The sequence below is a fragment of the Notothenia rossii genome (assembly GCF_949606895.1).
Source record: "Notothenia rossii genome assembly, chromosome: 11".
Classification (NCBI taxonomy): Eukaryota; Metazoa; Chordata; class Actinopteri; order Perciformes; family Nototheniidae; genus Notothenia; species Notothenia rossii.
In genome coordinates, this window is record NC_136910.1 from 58653398 (window position 1) to 58671777 (window position 18380).

The window sequence follows — 18380 nt, forward strand, 5'->3', positions numbered from 1 at the left end:
GGTGGGGATGGAGACAGTGTTATAAGTTGGTGGGGATGGAGACAGTGTTATGAGTTGGTGGGGATGGAGACAGTGTTATGAGTTGGTGGGGATGGAGACAGTGTTATGAGTTGGTGGGGATGGAGACAGTGTTATGAGTTGGTGGGGATGGAGACAGTGTTATGAGTTGGTGGGGATGGAGACAGCGTTATGAGTTGGTGGGGATGGAGACAGTGTTATGAGTTGGTGGGGATGGAGACAGTGTTATGAGTTGGTGGGGATGGAGACAGTGTTATGAGTTGGTGGGGATGGAGACAGTGTTATGAGTTGGTGGGGATGGAGACAGCGTTATGAGTTGGTGGGGATGGAGACAGCGTTATGAGTTGGTGGGGATGGAGACAGTGTTATGAGTTGGTGGGGATGGAGACAGCGTTATGAGTTGGTGGGGATGGAGACAGTGTTATGAGTTGGTGGGGATGGAGACAGTGTTATGAGTTGGTGGGGATGGAGACAGCGTTATGAGTTGGTGGGGATGGAGACAGTGTTTTGAGTTGGTGGGGATGGAGACAGCGTTATGAGTTGGTGGGGATGGAGACAGCGTTATGAGTTGGTGGGGATGGAGACAGCGTTATGAGTTGGTGGGGATGGAGACAGTGTTTTGAGTTGGTGGGGATGGAGACAGCGTTATGAGTTGGTGGGGATGGAGACAGCGTTATGAGTTGGTGGGGATGGAGACAGCGTTATGAGTTGGTGGGGATGGAGACAGTGTTATGAGTTGGTGGGGATGGAGACAGTGTTTTGAGTTGGTGGGGATGGAGACAGCGTTATGAGTTGGTGGGGATGGAGACAGTGTTATGAGTTGGTGGGGATGGAGACAGCGTTATGAGTTGGTGGGGATGGAGACAGTGTTATGAGTTGGTGGGGATGGAGACAGCGTTATGAGTTGGTGGGGATGGAGACAGCGTTATGAGTTGGTGGGGATGGAGACAGTGTTATGAGTTGGTGGGGATGGAGACAGCGTTATGAGTTGGTGGGGATGGAGACAGTGTTATGAGTTGGTGGGGATGGAGACAGTGTTATGAGTTGGTGGGGATGGAGACAGCGTTATGAGTTGGTGGGGATGGAGACAGTGAGAGAGCAAAGGAGGTTAACAGAGATGTTAGTTCAGATGTCTTCCCTCTCTGGAGGGTGAAGTCTCAGAGAAGTACAGCGGGAGGGCCAGTTTCAGGGATGTGTGAGAGGAGATGATCTAACTCCTCCAAGAAGTCCCCCAAGGCGCCTGGTGGACGGTAGAGAACATCAATGGTTCATTGTATAGGATGGGTTACTGTGACGGCATGGAATTCAAAGGTGGAAGGAGTGAAGTTAGGTAGCTTGAAGAGGGAGAGGCTCCAGTTGGGAGAGAGCAGGAGACCAGTGACACCTCCTCTGCCAGAGGGTCTGGGTGTATGGGAGAAGGGATATGCTGTGGAGAGAGCTGCTGGGGTGGATGTGTTGGATGGAGTAATCCAGGTCTCCGTGAGAGCAAGGAAATCCAGAGACTGCAGGGAAGCGTAGCCAGAGATGAAGTCAGCCTTAGGAACAGCTGACTGGCAGTTCCACAGGCCCCATGAAACGAGATGTTGGATCTCAGTGGAGCATGTGGGATAGAAGAGAGCAGGGCGGTTATATCGATTAGGAGAAACACGGGGCCAGTGATAATTGCGAGAAGACACATAAACAGGAATGGAGAAAAATACACATGATTATAGCATGAGGGGCTAGAGAACTAAATAAAAGAAAACACCAGCGATACTTAGCTCAATCAAAGTAGGATTTGTCTCCTCTTTGCCTCCCTCGTGACTCCAACAGGACTCCAATGTCTTTGTCAGTCTTCGTCTGTCTGACGCTGAAGCTGACGCTCCAGGAAATAGCTGCCTAAAATGGGCAGCTCCTCTATTTTATATTATATTTACATGTATAGAGACTTCTTGCACTATTTGTTATTCTTTTATTTTATTATACAATTTGCATTGTTGGAGGAGCTCAGGTCAGGAGAATGTCATTGCCATTTCTACTCTGTAGCTCATGTGGATACATGACAATAAACCCTTTGAATCATCTACCTGAGCAGGTGAGGCTAACAGCTGTGCCAGGTGAGCAGGTGTTTCTCTCTGAGGCTGAGCTACAGTCCAGGAGAGCAGACTCATGGCCTCCACACTGGAACTCTTTGGTCCCCATTGGAGCCTCCCCTTCTCCATAGAGCGCCCCCTGGAGGACTGAAGGAGCCCCACAGCCCAGCTGCCTGCAGACCACCTGAGCATCCTGCTGGTCAAAGTCAGCCTCACACACTGAGGACCAGGACGGGTCAGACTGGTTAGAGTTCACCTCCAGTCTACCTGAGCACAGACTGGTCCCATTCACCAGCCTGACAGAGTCTGGAGAGGACAGAAGATAAAACTGAGGTGAAGAAACAGTTACTTTTTTTATTTTATTCTTTATCTTTTATTTCAATTTTTCTTATTTGTTAATTATTTAAAAATCTAAATTTGAGAAACAAGTCACAAACAGGTAATTTTTTTATTGTTTTTGTATTCTTTATCGTTTATTTCAATTTATTTATTTTTTATTTATTTAAAAATCAAAGAAAAAAGTCAAAAACACTGAAAAAAAGTAAAATGTTGAAAAATAAATAAAGATTGAGGAAAAGTTGAATTCTGAGAACAAGTCAAAGCAGGTTACCTGAACAGGTTAGAGTCAGGATGTCGTTAGAGGAACTTGATACTGCACATTCCCTCAGAGCAGATCCAGACCGAACACATTCAGATCTGATCCTCCACACAGGTCTCTTTGAGAACTCCTTCCTCTCTCCCACAGAAACAGCAGAGCCACAGTCCAGCTCTCTGCAGAGAACACCTGCTGTCTTCAGGGTCCTGAGAGAGGATAAGCCCCTCACTGGTCTCCATTCTCCCTGATGTTTCAGGTCCAGGACTCCTGCACAGCGACTCTCTCCTCCCACCAGTCTGACCTCATCAGGCTCTGAAGAGAAACAAGAGAGTCATCAGAGAGAGAATAAAGTGTGTGTGTGTGTGTGTGTGTGTGTGTGTGTGTGTGTGTGTGTGTGTGTGTGTGTGTGTGTGTGTGTGTGTGTGTGTGTGTGTGTGTGTGTGTGGTATCTTTCATTATTTATTCAGATATTTCATATATGTGTGTTAGTGTGCTGGTTTATGTGGTCTAAGCAGACATGTGGTATGAATAAACACCGACACTACGAGGACACTTTGTATTAGCAGGACAGCTGCTGACTGACAGAGTGGAAGTGTTTCTGGAGTGCTCAAACAGTAAAAGTCTCCAAAATCGAACTATTTTACAAAAACAAAAGTTTTGTTAAATCTTTGTTTGAACACAGCGCCCCTGCAGTTGTTCTGGGGTACTGCTCCAGCTCACGAATATTAACACTGTAATTCAGGTTTTTATTAAAAATTCAGTTTGTTTTGCTATGACACACACTCACATCGCACTCACACACACATGGACAAACATATACTTGCACACACACAAACACACACTCAAACACACTCACACACACACAAAAACATAGCAAAAAAAACTGAATTATCAGGGAACAATCTGACTTCCAATCTAAAAGCTCGGGTTTTGAACCAGCTTACAAGGCAGCGGCCACTGCATATCAAATCATCAACACTTATTTGTATATCCCAATATCACAAAACAGGTTTATATCAATGGGCTTTAGGGATTAAAAACAAACAACAATAATATTACAGCAAAATGGAAAGACAAGATAGTGTGTAAAACAGAATTAGAAATAAAAGAAATAAATATATATATAAAACAATAAAATAAAGTACCATAAAGTTAAATATGTACAATTTAATGCCAGCTCTAACTTAAGACTTCGATAAAAGAGGAAGGTCTTCAATGCACTCTTAAAAGTGTGGACACTGATAATAGTTGAATCCAGAGAAAGGTCGGCAAATGCTCTGACATATTGTCCAGCTCTAACCACAGAGCTATCCCGAGGCATGAACAAATGTTTTAAGTGTGATCATTTTGCACTGTGAAGAAACATATTTCCTGAATTGACTGGTTCTTGAATTTTTACTCAGAATTGGACTTTTATCTCACATTTAGTTATTTTTATCACAGAATTTGACTTTTAAACTCAGATATAGATTTTTTTCTCTGATTTTGATTATTTTTTTTCAGAATTTGACTATTTTCTCCATTTCAAATGTATTTTCGCAGAATTTGACTTTTTTTCTCTGAATTTTTACTCCAAATAAGATTTTCTTCTCAGATGTTGACTCTTTTTTCAGAATTTTCCGCAAAAACCTGCTTCAAAGACACAAGTACAATTTAAGAAAAGTCTCACCATGTGGCTCCTCTTGGTGTCCCGCCTCCTCACCCTCCGATCCTCTCTTATTCTGTCTTTATTCAGCACCGTCTCCACCTCTTCTCTGATCTCCTGCATCTCCTCTCTCCCTCCTCTCTCTCCCATCCTCCCCCTCTCTCTCAGTGTCTCACCCCTTTCTCTCCCCCAGTCTCCCTCCTCTCTCCATCCCAGGAAGAGGCTGTCCGCTCTGCTGCAAATACTGCTGTGGACATCATTCGCTCTCGCCCATATCGTCATGACTGCAGCTTCTGTCTGAAGTTTAGCGGAGAACATTTTTATATTTTAGATGGAATAATTGACATAATAATATTCCATGACATAAAAGGCCATGTCACAATTAACAAGGGAAACATAATTGTCATATTATCCAGAAAAACATCAAAATTAAATGTTTTAAATGGTACAAAACATATTTAATGCAATACAAAAAAATAACATGATTTTTTTTTATGTAAAGAAAGTAACTTCATCATCAGCACAGAGTCAGGTGGGTTCAGATCAGTGATTTTATTTCTACTTTCAGAATATTTATAATATTTATGTCACTGTTGTTGTGTTTCCTACTGTTGGAGTCGGCAGGCCTGTATTCATTATTCTGGCAATTAATCAGCCCTTCTAATTGACCTAACAGAAGCTGTTGAGTCTATGTAAGTTTACTGCCAGGCTCGGTCCACCTGGATCAGCAAGGTCTCACCTAACTTCTGAAGAACCAGGTTCAATTAACTGTTGTTTCAATTCAGACGACACACTAAATCCGTCCGAGTGATCCCGTAGGATTCTGGTATCTGTAATGAGGTGTGGCCCTGCCTAAGTTTGAGTGTGGCAGTGTGCAATCTTACCTTAAAGCAGGAGAGGACAGTGCAGATTTATTTTAAGTTATCCCAGTCCAAAAGGGTGGGATGATTTTATTTTAAGAACATGATCAACACTTGTAAAGGGTTTTTACCTTCTGTCGTTACAATGTGACAATCATACAAATTATTTCATGCTGTGGTAAATTACCAATCAAAAACCTCAATTCACAGTTTTACCTTTCTTATTTTATTTGGTAAATCTCTCTTCAACCTTCCCTCTTCAGTTGCATTAAAAACCTCTTCCACTGGAATTCAGAGGAAAACCCTCACAGATTACCAGGTGTGAAATCAAATACATTAAAATCTCTTCAACTGTCCCTCTTCAGTTGTGATATTAAATTGTATTCAAGAGTACTTACCAAGGAAAAACCCCGCTCTGAAGCTTTCCCTCTCTCAGCTATAGAGCTTTTATGCTCCACACAAGGACAGAAAACCAAAGACACACCTTCTTACCCATATATGTGGGGATGAGCTCTGGTGTGCTGGACTGGACAGACCCAGACTTGTCTCCTATGGTATGGCCTAAACACATTATGGGGCTCCAGTACTTTTCCATTGAGTCAGGGGTCTTCTCTGTACAGCCTGCTGTGAGTGAAGACAACTGTCTCCCCTCTTCTAAACAGTGACACCCATAGTGATAAACTATAATAGGCCTTAACCTGTTAAGCCCTGAGCCTGTTTTTCAGGTCTCAGGCTCGAAAATGACATTCCCATAGCAAATGATAATATCTTCACTTCTAAAAGGGGTAAATTAATAATCTTTTTTCTCAAAGCAATGACAAACCTGTGAGCTGGATGCATAATTATCAGAATCAATATACATTTTTTTTATTTTAAAGTAAATTCAGATTGAACATAGTTAAAAAAATGTAAATTATAATGTCCGTCCAAAAATAAACCATTACTTATAGTGAAAACCACCCCTGAATGATGGGATAGTAGAGTAAGAGCTTTAGGAATCCAAACTATAACATATAATAAGTTGGTAAAAGGTACTTTTTTTATGGAAGTCAAAATTTGGAGGGAAAGTCAAATTTCGAGGAAATAGTCAATATTTGAGAAAAAAGTCAAAATGTGTAGGAAAAAGTCAAATTCTGAGGACAAAGTCAAAGGAGCTTACCTGAACAGGTAAGAGTCAGGAGGTGGAAAGAGGAAACAGAATATGCACACTCCCTCAGAGCAGATCCAGACCGAACACATTCAGAGCTGATCCTCCACACAGGTCTCTTTGAGGACTCCTCTCTCTCTCCCACAGAAACAGCAGAGCCACAGTCCAGATCTCTGCAGAGAACATCTTCTGACTTCAGGGTCCAGGGAGGGGTAAAGCTCCCCACTGGTCTCCATTCTCCCTGATGTTTCAGGTCCAGGACTCCTGCACAGCGACTCTCTCCTCCCACCAGTCTGAACTCACCAGGCTCTGAAGAGAAACAAGAGAGAGATCAGAGAGAGAATAAAGAGAGTTTGATGAAATGAACCAATCACAGCTGCAGCTCCTCTCTTTTATATTATATTTACAAGTATATCAAATTCAAAGCTTTTATTGTCATATACACATGAGCTACAGGTTAGAAATGGCAATGAGACGTTTTGAGGAAAAAGTCAACATTTTGAGCAAAACGTCAACATTTAAAAAAAGAAGTAACATTTCGAGAAAGAAAATACAAAAACAAAGTAGTGCAAGAAGTCTATATACATCTAAATACAATATCATATGTACGAGAACAGAATATGAAATTAAATAATGTACATTAAGACAAAATATAAACGGTTAATTGCGGTGATAACTATTTCTATAAATACGTAGATTGCAAGATGAGACTTCTTGCACTATTTTTTTTTTTTGTATTTTATTATATATGTTGCATTGTTGGAGGAGCTCAGGGGCCTCATTTATAAACGGTGCGTACACACAAAAGATGGCATACGTCAGTGTCTACGCACTGTTTGCGATTTATAAAAAACAAAAACTTGACCGGAAAGTTTGCGGTCCTCCACGGACACTCTGACCCATGCGTACGCACTACACACAAAAACGGGAGAGACGAGAAACTGCGACACCGTTGGCAGAAGGAAGGATGGAGAGAAATATGTGGAAATAATAACATAAACAAAATGTTACCTCTCATTTATCAGATATGAAGAATTCATTTTCAAACATTGATTAAAGCCAATCTTAAAATGATTAAACAAACGCCTGTTTGAGACTCCTCAGAGCACACAGACACATAACTGGAGAAATAAATAAATACGGATATGTTATTGATCACCCCTCGATTATGTTCTCTTGATAAGAAATGTATTCTCATAAATGATGCGGTAAGCAGGAGGACAGAATTACTTTAAACTGACGCCGTGTTGCATTTCTATAGGTTGTAGATACGAGCATGGTTTATATACTCTCACGTTGAATCGTGTTTTATGCCGTTCGCCAATAGCCTACTTGATAAGTCGCTCGTAAAACACAGGAGGTATGGAAACTAAGAGCACCACATGTGGTAAACTGTACAGCTAATATAACACAACACATTAGCTGTATTTCCTTTAACTGGTGGGTTATGGATATAGAGTTGCTGATCGACAGCTGGGACACAAACCACCAAATACAAAACAATAATTCAGATCCAGTCGTCATGACTCCCCTCCGGAGGGATCCTCCATCATTTCTTACAGTTTCTCATCAAGGGGGGGTCTCCTGTCCCCGGTACAAACACACTGCCTGAGGAAGGCTGTGTGTATTTATTTTGTCATTAATCTTTTTCGGACCACTTATTTATTTATTTATTTATGTTGGTGACGATCCGACCTCCATGCTGCTACTCTGGTTCAAACTGCATCCACCAAAGAATATGATTTATCTCCACCTCCCCAAAAGAACCAGAATCTGACACGGTGTGAGATGTCTGTTTTAGCTGTTCTGTCCTCATTTCCTGCGATCTTCTCCATGCAGTCAGTCAGAATGAATGAATGAATGAATGAATGAATGAATGAATGGGCGTTTCTTTGACTATTTATAAGCAAATATGAGCGTTACGTGAAGCTCGCAAAAGCTGCGCCGCATTTCGAGTTGATTGTGATTTATAAAGGGAAACCGGCGTAGGAAGTGCCGTACGCAAGTCCTGCGCTGGAACGCAGTCTTTTATGAATCGGAAAGTGTCGGTGCAAATTGTATTGCTTTGTCCTACGTAAGCAACCTTGCCACGTCAATCCTACGCAAGGCATTATAAATGAGGCCTCAGGTCAGGAGCATTTCATTGCCATTTCTACAATCTAGCGTATGTACATATGATAATAAAACATTTAAACCTTTGAATCTTCTACCTGAGCAGGTGAGGCTAACAGCTGTGCCAGGTGAGCAGGTGTTTCTCTCTGAGGCTGAGCTACAGTCCAGGAGAGCAGACTCATGGCCTCCACACTGGAACTCTTTGGTCCACATTGGAGCCTCCCCTTCTCCATAGAGCGCCCCCTGGAGGACTGAAGGAGCTCCACAGCCCAGCTGCCTGCAGACCACCTGAGCATCCTGCTGGTCAAAGTCAGCCTCACACACTGAGGACCAGGACGGGTCAGACTGGTTAGAGTTCACCTCCAGTCTACCTGAACACAGACTGGTCCCATTCACCAGCCTGACAGAGTCTGGAGAGGACAGAAGATCAAACTGAGGTGAAGAAACAGTTACTTTTTTTATTTGATTCTTTATATTTTATTTCAATTTTTCTTATTTGTTAATTATTTAAAAATCTAAATTTGAGAAACAAGTCAAAAACACTGACAAAAAGTCAAATTTGGAGAAAAATTTCAACATTTTCGAAATGCATCAATTTTGGAGAAACAAGTCATAATTAGAGGAAAAAAGTCAAATTCTGAAAAAAAAGTCAAAGGAGCTTACCTGAACAGGTAAGAGTCAGGAAGCGGGAAGAGGAACTTGATAATGCACACTCCCTCAGAACAGATCCAGACTGAACACAGGTAGATCTGATCCTCCACACAGATCTCTCTGAGGACTCCCTTCTCTCTCCCACAGAAACAGCAGAGCCACAGTCGAGATCTCTGCAGGCAACACTTGCTTCCTTCAGGGTCCAGAGAGAGGATAAGCCCCCCACTGGTCTCCATTCTCCCTGATGTTTCACCTCCAGAGCTCCTGCACAGCGACTCTCTCCTCCCACCAGTCTGACCTCATCCGGCTCTGAAGAGAAACAAGAGAGAGATCAGAGAGAGAATAAAGAGAGTTGGATGAAATGAACCAATCACAGCTGCAGCTCCTCTATTTTAGATTATATTTACAAGTATATAAAATTCAAAGCTTTTATTGTCATATACACATGAGCTACAGGTTAGAAATGGCAATGAGGAATGTTGAGCAAAAAGTCAACATTTAAAAAAAAAAAGTAACATTTCGTGAGGAAAAAGATCAAAATCTGAGGAAAATACAAAACAAAAATAGTGCAAGAAGTCTGTATACTTCTAAATACAATATCATATGTACAAGAACATAATGTGAAATTAAATTATGTACATTAAGACAAAATTAAAAATGGTTAATTTTGGTGAAAACTATTTATATAAATAAGTAGATTGAGACTTCTTGCAGTATTTTTTGTATTTTATTATATATGTTGCATTGTTGGAGGAGCTCAGGACAGGAGAGTTTCATTGCCATTTCTATTCTGTAGCTCATGTACATATGATAATAAAACATTTGAATCTTCTACCTGAGCAGGTGAGGCTAACAGCTGTGCCAGGTGAGCAGGTGTTTCTCTCTGAGGCTGAGCTACAGTCCAGGAGAGCAGACTCATGGCCTCCACACTGGAACTCTTTGGTCCACATTGGAGCCTCCCCTTCTCCATAGAGCGCCCCCTGGAGGACTGAAGGAGCCCCACAGCCCAGCTGCCTGCAGACCACCTGAGCATCCTGCTGGTCAAAGTCAGCCTCACACACTGAGGACCAGGACGGGTTAGACGGGTCAGACTGGTTAGACTTCACCTCCAGTCTGCCTGAGCACAGACTGGTCCCCCCCACCAGCCTGACAGAGTCTGGAGAGGACAGAAGATAAAACTGAGGTAAAGAAACAGTTAATTTTACATTTTTTATTGTATTTTATTCTTTATCTTTTATTTCAATTTTTCTTATTAGTTAATTTCTTTAAAAATCTGAATTTGAGAAAAAAGTCGAAAACACTGACAAAAAGTCAAATTTGGAGAAAAATATCAAGATTTTCTCAATGCGTCAATTTTGGAAAAATAAGTCAAGATTCGAGGAAAAAATTCTAATTCTGACAAAAAAGTCAAAGGAGCTTACCTGAACAGGTAAGAGTCAGGAGGCGAGAATATGAAGTTGCTGTTATACACTGCCTCAGAGCAGATTCAGACTCAACACAGTCAGACATGATCCTCCACACAGATTTCTCTGAGGACTCCTCTCTCTCTCCTACAGAAACAGCAGAGCCACAGTCCAGTTCTCTGCAGGCAACACGTGCTGCCTTCAGGCTCCAGAGAGAGCTCTTCACTGCTCTCCATTCTCCTCGACGTTCCACCTCCAGTTCTCCTGCACAGCGACTCTCTCCTCCGACCAGTCTGACCGGCTCTGAAGAGAAACAAGAGAGAGATCAGAGAGAGAATAAAGTGAGTTTGATGAAATGAACCAATCACAGCTGCAGCTCCTCTATTTTATATTCTATTTACATTTATATATGAAATTCAAATGTATCTACACTGAAAAAAAGGGGAAAGTGGGGTTGTTCAATTTGCAAATATGCAGTTAATATATGAGACAATTGATTCATGTTTCTCATCGAAACATCAATCAATTACATTACATTACATTTAGCTGAGGCTTTTATCCAAAGAGACTTACAATAAGTACATTCGACCAGGAAGATACAGCCTTGAAGAAATCAGAATCATAAAAGTAGCCTACATCAGGTTTCATAGAGCCAAACATTTCAAGTGCTACTCAGATCAGCCAGCCCTTTATTAGTATATAAGTGCTTTGTTAGTAATTCTATCTCTGGAAGTGGAGTCTAAAGAGATGAGTTTTCAGTCTGAAGAAGATGTGTAAGCTTTCTGCTGTCCTGATTTCAATGGGGAGCTCATTCCACCATTTTGGAGCCAGGATAGCAAACCCACGTGTTTCTGCTGACGGGAACTTGGGTCCCCCTCGCAGTGCGGGTGCAGCGAGCTGTTTGGCTGATGCAGAGCGGAGTGCACGTGCTGGGGTGTACGGTTTAACCATGTCCTGGATGTAGGAAGGGCCAGATCCATTCACAGCATGGTACGCAAGTACCAGTATCTTGAAGTGGATTCTAGCAGTTACTGGAAGCCAGTGAAGGGAGCGGAGGAGCGGTGTGGTGTGGGAACATTTAGGAAGGTTGAAGAGCAGACGAGCCGCTGCATTCTGGATGAGCTGCAGAGGTCGGATGGCACATGCAGGTAGACCAGCCAGGAGGGAGTTGCAGTAGTCTAGGCGTGAGATGACGAGAGCCTGGACCAGAACCTGCGTCTCTTTCTGGGTCAGCTGGGGACGTATCCTGCTGATGTTGTAAAGAGTGTATCTGCAATCATGTAGAACCGTTTTAATCTTGAGGGCTTTACGTTCTATAAATCTCAATCATGTTAAGAAATAAGAAAAAAGTGATGTTTATCTCTGTAACTCCGCCCACTGAGCACATACGTCAGCAGCTTGCTCTGCAGCCGATTACTCAGCTTCTAATTATTATTTACAAATATTTTATTCACAAATGAATATGGTCGGACTCAAACCCGTACTTTAATGGTTTCGTAAGTGAAAAAAATCGAGATTTTTTTTTAATATATATTTATTTAAAAATGTGAAGCTTTTTCTTTTTTAAACAAAAGGAGGGGGGAGGGGGGGAGGAGTTCTACCATATTTTCTTCCCGCATCGGAGGAGTAAGCTGGTTCTGTCCCGAGAACATCTCTACAGGGTAAAAGTTATTTAATGTCATCAAATGTTCGCCATAGTTCCAGGTTATCACAAGATGAATTGTTTGCAAAAAGCAAAGTTCACATTTGCCGTTACAACGAGCAACGTAAATACAGCTGACAATTTGTAAACATTGTCATTCACTGGTGTTATAGAGTGTGTTGCATCATGGACCTGTTAGGTAGCGCACCTATGGTTTGTTATCATTCTAGCTTGAGTAGCATGTAATGAAGTTGTTCCTACCTTTCTGTAAACTAATGGAAAATAAAGTGTGGAGTGTCACACTCAACACGCCGCCTCCGACTCCCTTTCATCGGCTCAACACTGTACAATATTTAAAACTATGAACCTTGCCCAAAGTTATGCACATTAAACCGAGCTCAATGGAGAGGGGGAGTCATAGCCGATGGATGAGCTTGCGGCATGTTTGCATGTCTATAGGCTACGTATTGTTTGAAATGATTGTTTCATGTCTGCTGTCAGGCGGTGTAGAACTTTACTGTGTCGGTCCGGCTCTGCATGTCTACTCTTGTGCCGACTTTTAGGGGCGCTGATGCAGGTTGTATGGTAGTAGGCTACGTTAAGCGACCATCTTTACCCATTTAAGTTGTTGATTGTTAAAGATGTATTACAATATTGTCCGCAGTGTTTTCCCTAAAAAACGATGTATGTCTCTGCTTTGATCCGCTCTGTGTTCATGTAAATACCGTAAATACATCAATGGTCAATACATGTTGAATCAGCTGAAGCAACTTAACTGAGTTCTTGGTACACCCTGATAATAAAGAGTTACAATAAGCTAGCCTTGAAGTAACAAATGCATGGGCTAGTTTCTCTGCAGCGTTTTGAGGCAAGATATGCCTGGTGTGTGATTTTGTAAATACATTTAGCACACAACTACAATCATGACATAATTATAAAATTAAATGATTTCATGATTTTTATGACTGTGATATTTTGTTTTCTTTGATAAATGTGGAGTTTAAGCGCATAACAACCCCGCCCCTCCAATCAAGATTTCTCTCTCAGCTGGATGTGCTGTCTGACAAACTTCTGAAGAGTTTTGAGAAGAGAGGAGGACAGATAGGCCAGCGTCTGAACTGTATTATGTCAAACATGACTCAAGTAAGAATTCACTCTAAGGAAATTATACATCGAGTCAATAGTGTACACATTTCATTGAGCAAAACAGAGTCTTTCTTTTCTTATTCCCCTTCACTTGGGTTGATGATGTCGATTTAGCCCGGGATTGTCTTCTCAAGGGGCTGTGTGTGTACCTCTGTGTGTGTACCTCTGTGTGTGTACCTCTGTGTGTACCTCTGTGTGTGTACCTCTGTGTGTGTACCTCTGTGTGTGTACCTCTGTGTGTGTACCTCTGTGTGTACCTCTGTGTGTACCTCTGTGTGTGTACCTCTGTGTGTGTACCTCTGTGTGTACCTCTGTGTGTACCTCTGTGTGTGTACCTCTGTGTGTGTACCTCTGTGTGTGTACCTCTGTGTGTGTACCTCTGTGTATGTGTGTACCTCTGTGTGTGTACCTCTGTGTGTGTACCTCTGTGTGTGTACCTCTGTGTATGTGTGTACCTCTGTGTGTGTACCTCTGTGTGTGTACCTCTGTGTATGTGTGTACCTCTGTGTGTGTACCTCTGTGTGTGCACCTCTGTGTGTGTACCTCTGTGTGTGTACCTCTGTGTATGTGTGTACCTCTGTGTGTGTACCTCTGTGTGTGTACCTCTGTGTGTGTACCTCTGTGTGTGTACCTCTGTGTGTACCTCTGTGTGTGTACCTCTGTGTGTGTACCTCTGTGTGTGTACCTCTGTGTGTGTACCTCTGTGTGTGTACCTCTGTGTGTGTACCTCTGTGTATGTACCTCTGTGTGTGTACCTCTGTGTGTGTACCTCAATGAGAGAGTTTGTGGTCAGTAGAAGTAATATTTGACCTTTTGATTTTTTTTGTTGGGCTTTAAAATATGTATTTATTGAAACACCACATAGCTTAGCCTAAAGCATGTGAACATCCCTGTTTTTGGTTTAATAGCCAGACTACACTGAAAAGCTAGAGGGCTTTTAATTTAAAACGGATGCAGGAAATGAAACATTTGTTATCAGCTCAGAAAGGAGTATATCAGATAACAAGGAGGCTTAAAAGTACTGAACTCTGACCAAATGTACTTGTTAGACACAGGGACTTAGTAATGGGTATATAAAGTATATGTATTGATTTGTTAGATCTCACTCTGTTCCCTTTGTGACTGTGCAGAAGATGAAGACGTCATTCTGCGGTCCATTCAGGGGATTACAGTGGGACTTTATGTCGTCAAACACAATTCCACCATGAGAGCAGATGAGAGCAGAGGACAGATGAGACCACAGGACAGATGAGACCAGAGGCTAGATGAGACCAGAGGACAGATGAGACTAGAGGCTAGATGAGACCAGAGGACAGATGAGACCAGAGGACAGATTGTCCTGGAAGGCCAACAGGTACTAACTGATGTGGACAACATTGCATTAGCTGCTACCATGCTGTTTGGACTAATGTATGCAATGAACCTGAACGACCCCCCTAAACTGAAGTGCACGTTCGAAGTGCCCCAGCAAATGTTAATGGAGCTAGACGGCAACATGCTCTCCAAGAAAGCTCAAGCGTTTAAAAACAAACTATTTGAGTGAGCTGTTGCCATGGACCATTGTGCACTTTTACAGCATTCATACTGGACTTTCATCGATACAACTGTCTTGCACACAGACTGAGGGACAGTTTGTCTCTGCCACAATCTGAGGGACAGTCTGAGAGAGAGTCTGAGAGAGAGAGAGAGAGAGTCTGAGAGAGTCTGAGAGAGAGAGAGAGAGAGAGTCTGAGAGAGAGAGAGAGAGAGAGAGACAGAGAGAGAGAGAGAGAGAGATAGAGAGAAAGAGAGACAGAGAGAGAGAGAGAGAGAGAGAGAGATGTAATGTTGTGGATGGATGCAGGATGGACTCACCTTGAGCGAAACTCAGACTGAGCGAGCAGAGCAGGAGGAGAGGAATCATCTCAACAACCTGCACAGAAACAGAGAACAGGAAGTGATATCGTTTATAAAAGGAGAAATATATCAACTCCTGATCGGTGTTGTGCAAACACAGGAAGAGAATTAAGTACTTTGACCCAAATCTGATATTCAAGCTAAACTTTAAAAGGTCAACTATAATGCAAAATCCTCTTCTTCATGTCTGCTCTACTTAAACATGTGTCCCTCTGTGTTAAGAGATTCTGAAAGTGTCAGGAACAAAGACCCCTCTCTTTCTGTCCTGACCCATCTTCATAAAAACCTGTCTGAAAGTCAGCTGATCAGATGTTGGTCTAAATGTAGATATTTATGTATTTATTTCAGGAGTATGTTGTTGCTCTAGCGCTCTTTTTATGCATTAACAAGGTTTTATCGTGTTTTAAAAGACGTTTTATTAAAGTGTTTTTAGAGCCCAGCTGCAGCAGATCAGCAGCTGGGCTGATACAGATTATCAGCTGATCAGGAGGTTAAACTGCCAGTGGATTGAAATGGATGTAAATGGTCCCAAGTGTCACTTTTATCAATGCAAGTCTTATCGTTTAGTTTGATCACTGTGGGAACATTCCTGCCCCCAAAGAACGGCTCCTCCTCCGGAGGTAACACACATGCAGATACAGAAAGATTGAAGCGCAGAAATGTGCAACAAGTTTTTACACAATGTAAGAGTAATCAATGCACGAATGGGTGAAAGAGACAGGTCAAAAAGCCACATCTTACCTTGTAAAGAGACAAAAGAAAATGAAATCCAGCTGCTCCTGTTGGGTTATCACTTGAAAACTTTTCCGAAAAAAGAGAGATATCTCCAGACAGAAGTCCCCGGATGTTTGAGACTCTCAGCTGCTCCTCTTCCTCCGCTCTGCAGCGAGTTCAAATCCACCACAGATCCGATGTATCCACGATATAAGAGAGGACACCTCCCCCGAAAATACACCGCCCAGTGTGGGGAGAGAGAGAGGGAGATAGAGAGGGAGAGAGGGAGAGAGGAGGGGTGGTTGGGGAAAGCCTGAGAGAGAGACTTAAAGAGAAAGGGAGGAGAGAGAGAGAGAAAGAGAGAGACATTAAAGGGGACCTATCATAAAAAATGCACTTTTTGACGTCTTTTATATAAACATGTGTCCCCGGTCAGGGAACTCACAAAGTGTCAGAAAATAAAACCCTGTGGTGACCACCTATTTATACAGAGGGTTCATAATTCAAACTGGGAACTACAGTTGCGGCTAAAGTTCCCGCACGGACATGTTATGTGTTACTTATATATAGTGTGTGCCCTCTTGGCTCTTCCTCTTGTCGACCCGGGCTGCGACCCGACAACATGTCCTATTCTGCTCTCTATTAAAGTATCCTTTCACATCTCCATTGCACCGCCTCCGACTCCATGTCCTCGGCACTACACTGGTGACCCCGATACGTCTTGGGAAGTTTCCTGGACGGAGCCGAACACGGCAAAAGGAACCCGAGTTCCTTTCTCGAAATGCCGGGGTTTGATTGGAGACGTCCGTGGCTGCCACCGGCACGCGCACTGAGGCTCGGTGCGCGCTCCGCGGAAGGCTGGAGACCTTGCTCGCCGTTCCCGCATCGGCTTTCTATCCAACGGGGGGACGATGCACGACCTGCTGGGTCGACCAGCAACCCCATTGCTACCTCGTGGGTTTGTTCTTCGGGGCGTGCGGCTGCACATCCTGGCTGCTAACCACGAGGGGCTAACGACGGCTAGCAGCCACCCATGGCTGCCAGCTAGCGACTAACGGCTAGTGCTAACGGCTATTGCTAACTCTTTAAAGTAGAGACACTACATACTGATATACACCTGAACATCAGCAGGAGAGGACTCTTTAAAGTAGAGACACTACATACTGATATACACCTGAACATCAGCAAGAGAGGACTCTTTAAAGTAGAGACACTACATACTGATATACACCTGAACATCAGCAGGAGAGGACTCTTTAAAGTAGAGACACTACATACTGATATACACCTGAACATCAGCAAGAGAGGACTCTTTAAAGTAGAGACACTACATACTGATATACACCTGAACATCAGCAGGAGAGGACTCTTTAAAGTAGAGACACTACATACTAATGTACACCTGAACATCAGCAGGAGAGGACTCTTTAAAGTAGAGACACTACATACTGATATACACCTGAACATCAGCAGGAGAGGACTCTTTAAAGTAGAGACACTAGATACCGATATACACCTGAACATCAACAGGAGAGGACTCTTTAAAGTAGAGACACTACATACTGATATACACCTGAACATCAGCAGGAGAGGACTCTTTAAAGTAGAGACACTACATACTGATATACAGCTGAACATCAGCAGGAGAGAACTCTTTAAAGTAGAGACACTACATACTGATATACACCTGAACATCAGCAGGAGAGGACTCTTTAAAGTAGAGACACTACATACTGATATACACCTGAACATCAGCAGGAGAGGACTCTTTAAAGTAGAGACACTACATACTGATATACACCTGAACATCAGCAGGAGAGGACTCTTTAAAGTAGAGACACTACATGCTGATATACACCTGAACATCAGCAGGAGAGAACTCTTTAAAGTAGAGACACTACATACTGATATACACCTGAACATCAGCAGGAGAGGACTCTTTAAAGTAGAGACACTACATACTGATATACACCTGAACATCAGCAGGAGAGGACTCTTTAAAGTAGAGACACTATATGCTGATATTCACCTGAACATCAGCAGGAGAGGACTCTTTAAAGTAGAGACACTACGTACTGATATACACCTGAACATCAGCAGGAGAGGACTCTTTAAAGTAGAGACACTACATACTGATATACACCTGAACATCAGCAGGAGAGGACTCTTTAAAGTAGAGACACTACATACTGATATACACCTGAACCTCAGCAGGAGAGGACTCTTTAAAGTAGAGACACTACATACTGATATACACCTGAACATCAGCAGGAGAGGACTCTTTAAAGTAGAGACACTCCATACTGATATACACCTGAACATCAGCAGGAGAGGACTCTTTAAAGTAGAGACACAACATACTGACAAACACCAGAACATCAGCAGGAGAGGACTCTTTAAAGTAGAGACACTACATACTGATATACACCTGAACATCAGCAGGAGAGGACTCTTTAAAGTAGAGACACTACATACTGAT

The 18380-nt window shown here is 42.6% G+C and overlaps 1 protein-coding gene and 1 pseudogene across 3 annotated transcripts in view; one reads left to right on the forward strand and one right to left on the reverse strand.

Annotated features, from left to right (window-relative positions):
• Nucleotides 1-18380, forward strand: part of LOC307025356 — a 246475-nt pseudogene that overhangs the window by 94370 nt on the left and 133725 nt on the right. The window lies entirely within an intron of this gene.
• On the reverse strand, nt 1947-16795 carry LOC307025483 (scavenger receptor cysteine-rich type 1 protein M130-like). 2 transcript variants are annotated; one of them, XM_079660202.1, is made up of 9 exons: nt 15929-16795; nt 15146-15203; nt 10522-10806; nt 9936-10256; nt 9113-9409; nt 8548-8859; nt 6350-6646; nt 2701-2997; nt 1947-2396 (listed from the first exon to the last, which is right to left on the reverse strand). In XM_079660202.1, exons 2-9 carry the CDS (start codon nt 15192-15194, stop codon nt 2077-2079), a joined length of 2178 nt encoding a protein of 725 aa, XP_079516328.1. In that variant the 5' UTR covers nt 15195-15203; nt 15929-16795; the 3' UTR covers nt 1947-2076. The 2 variants fall into 2 exon arrangements, with proteins under 2 accessions (XP_079516328.1, XP_079516329.1); XM_079660203.1 differs by lacking the exon at nt 2701-2997 and having other exon boundaries at nt 15929-16792.